Genomic DNA, 2,771 nt, shown 5'->3' on the forward strand with positions numbered 1-2,771 from the left:
AGACCTGGAAGAGATCAAAGTCAACTCCCACTAAGGGCAGACACAGTACACGACTCCCAAGGACTGGCACTTGCCAATCTGTTTCTGCCTGTCATTTTACACTATACAGTGACACTCCAGTTCCATTCCCAGCAGCACCTTGCATTAAATGCCTTGGTTACAGGCAGTATTGCCTACATAACAGGCACAGGTGAGGAATGTTTGTGCACAAGATACATAAATGACCAGCAATCCTAGGTCTGCACTCATAATTTTGCCCCATAGACGCTATCCCGTTCAGAAAAATGGCAAAGGTCACTCCATTTGATTAGCTGTAATTCAGCCTTCTCAAACCAACAGAAGAAAACTAGCACAGTAGGTGTCATTGATATATTTCATTGCAGTTAGCAGCTGAGCATTGAAGAACAAGTGTTAACATATGCCAGTGAACACTAGACAAGAATTCTTCCCCAGGAGAACTGACGGAGATGTAGCACTTGAACAACTTTCAAATTTCATAGTGTATCACTGCTGGTGGCTCTTTATTGGGATCTCCTCCTCTCTCCAGATACAGGTCATTGAAGGGATATTGCTTCGGTCCCTGCAAGGAGAGACAGTGGCAAATTCACCAAGCAAATTAAGGGGTAAGAGGGAAATGTCTCATCCCATCCCACCCCTACCCAAAAGAAGGCTTGTAATTTATGACCTAAATTTCTACTTCTTAAGTGCTTCAGCTAGAATACTAGAGTATGAGGAAAGTAAATTCAGAAATATAGGGTTCCTTGCATAATTTTTTTTTAACAGAAACATCAAGGCGGTCTTGCTTTTAATCTTAATCAACATTTTATCTCACAGCATGAGTATAACATATTGCAAAAGCTGCCCGTGTATTCAGACACATTTTTTAAGAGTACATTTCCCAAATGATACAGCTCATGAGATATAATCAAAAACACAGGGCAAGAGAAGACTTAAAGCATCTCACTTGAGTAGATGCACACAGGGAAGGAGAATACCTAGACCAAAGATTGGATACTGTATGAAGCATAGCTCAAATTAGTTCCCTGCGAACAGGAACTGCACACTATGAAGCAGCATCTGTGAGCTGAGCCAGGCCAGCCAAGAGAACAAGTCAGGCTAGATGAGCCCACAGGACATCCCTTGGCCCATCCACTGCCAGCAGTAATTCTGCATTCACACCCATCACTCATCTTCAGCAAAACCACTCTTATGGGCATTGGCAATGACAAGAAATACAGCTACTTTTTCTCCCTTTAACTCCAGGTTTCACTCACCACAGGCCTGTAGGATGGGTAGATCTCTCCAAGACCAAACATGATCAGCATTACGCTCAAAAAGAGAAGGAAGTGTTTGCTCATGGTGTGCCAGGGAACGACAGTGGGGGACGTATCAACCCGGTTCCGAATGTACATGTCAAAATCCCAGTGCATCTAAAGAACAAAGGAAAACAACTGCACATTTACCAACAGTGGTCAAGCCGCTTCTCTCAAGGGAAGCAGCACATTACAGCATTCACAAAACTGCAAGAAGCTGCACTAAAAGGACTTTATTCAAATGGTGGCTTCTTTGCTAAACAATTCTGAACCAGGCTCTCATACTGAGTCCTATCAGGCAAATAAAATTACTCCTGCAGGGAAAGTTACGTTTGTTAAGTCTCCCTTCTGATATGTAATAAGTTAACTGTCCTAAGTACTTTTACAGTATTTACCCAGATGGCCAAAGCCTAATTTTGCCTTGAACTGACTGTCCCTGCTTGCACAGGCAACACACAACGGCACTGGTGATGAAATTACACAAAGGATTCACCATGAAGCACTAACAAGAGGTGCATGTTATAATTTAGTAACAGGAGCATTGGTGAGCAACTTGAGAAGTGGAACTGGTGTTCCTACCGGCTCTCCCCAGTTGTGCCTCATGTCTGGCTGGTCCCACTGGTACCAGGGGTCCCTCTCATATTGAGACTTATTAGGGAGCATGGGATAGTCTCCATACCTATGAGAAACAAACAAAAGATGAAACATAAAGAAATCTGTACTAATTTAGATATAATTTGTAAGAGACACTATAAGACAGGCCTAAGGAAATAGTATTAAATACTACTTTGTTCTTATAGCTTTTATGCATATAGATTTTTGAAATGCATTAAAACAACTAGCACAACAATAATTACCTTGACACCAGTCACCATAACAAATGGCATTCCCCAAACTGGCCTTATTGGGCTCTATTAGATGAAAGAAAATGCAAGCTGAACCAAAATATGGAAACCTAGTTGTCTTGGCACATGTCAAAGTATTCCCCAACATTTAAACATCTCCTGAAACCTTTATTCTAGACATGGCTTTCAGTTCATCCCACTTAGCCTTGTAGTACAGCAGCATATGGAGTCTCTCAAGTTTCTCTCGTGTTTTATTCACACAACCCTCTAACTCATTCCATTCGTTCCTATTTTAAAACACTGAAGTGTCTTAAAATCTCTAAGCTCACAGTACAGCAAAGGCAGGCATTCACCAGGAGCTACGAGCCTGCAGCACGTCCCCACAAAGCCAGGAGCTACTGGCCCCGGCCCGCTCCCGGCTGCGGAACAACGGCACCGCACAGCTCACCCCATGCCATCGTCGGGGTAGGGCTGGTAGTCCTCCACCCGCATGTTGTACTTCTTCGCAGCGGCGGCCCGCTCCTCCGGAGTCCGCGGATACGGCCCAGGCATCATGTCCTTGGACATCTCCAAGGCTGCGGGACAGGAACGCGGCAGAGTGGGCACGGGCCCC

General features: G+C 44.2%; 1 protein-coding gene across 1 annotated transcript; it reads right to left on the reverse strand.

Moving 5' to 3' along the window:
- Positions 1-298: 298 nt before the first annotated feature.
- Positions 299-2,763, reverse strand: NDUFB8 (NADH:ubiquinone oxidoreductase subunit B8). The gene is made up of 4 exons (XM_005416503.2): positions 2,607-2,763; positions 1,893-1,992; positions 1,275-1,430; positions 299-580 (listed from the first exon to the last, which is right to left on the reverse strand). The coding sequence occupies exons 1-4, from the start codon at positions 2,723-2,725 to the stop codon at positions 488-490; spliced, it is 468 nt and encodes a 155-aa protein (XP_005416560.1). The 5' UTR covers positions 2,726-2,763; the 3' UTR covers positions 299-487.
- Positions 2,764-2,771: the final 8 nt, after the last annotated feature.

This window comes from Geospiza fortis, unplaced genomic scaffold, assembly GCF_000277835.1.
Source record: "Geospiza fortis unplaced genomic scaffold, GeoFor_1.0 scaffold130, whole genome shotgun sequence".
Classification (NCBI taxonomy): domain Eukaryota; kingdom Metazoa; phylum Chordata; class Aves; order Passeriformes; family Thraupidae; genus Geospiza; species Geospiza fortis.

Coding starts and splice junctions, on each gene's coding strand:
- NDUFB8 (XM_005416503.2), bottom strand. CDS start 2,725: ATGTCCAAGGACATGATGCCTGGGCCGTATCCGCGGACTCCGGAGGAG. Junction 1,993..2,606: donor TACCCCGACGATGGCATGGG/GTGAGCTGTGCG, acceptor TGTTTCTCATAG/GTATGGAGACTATCCCATGC. Junction 581..1,274: donor ACCCATCCTACAGGCCTGTG/GTGAGTGAAACC, acceptor CTCTCCTTGCAG/GGACCGAAGCAATATCCCTT.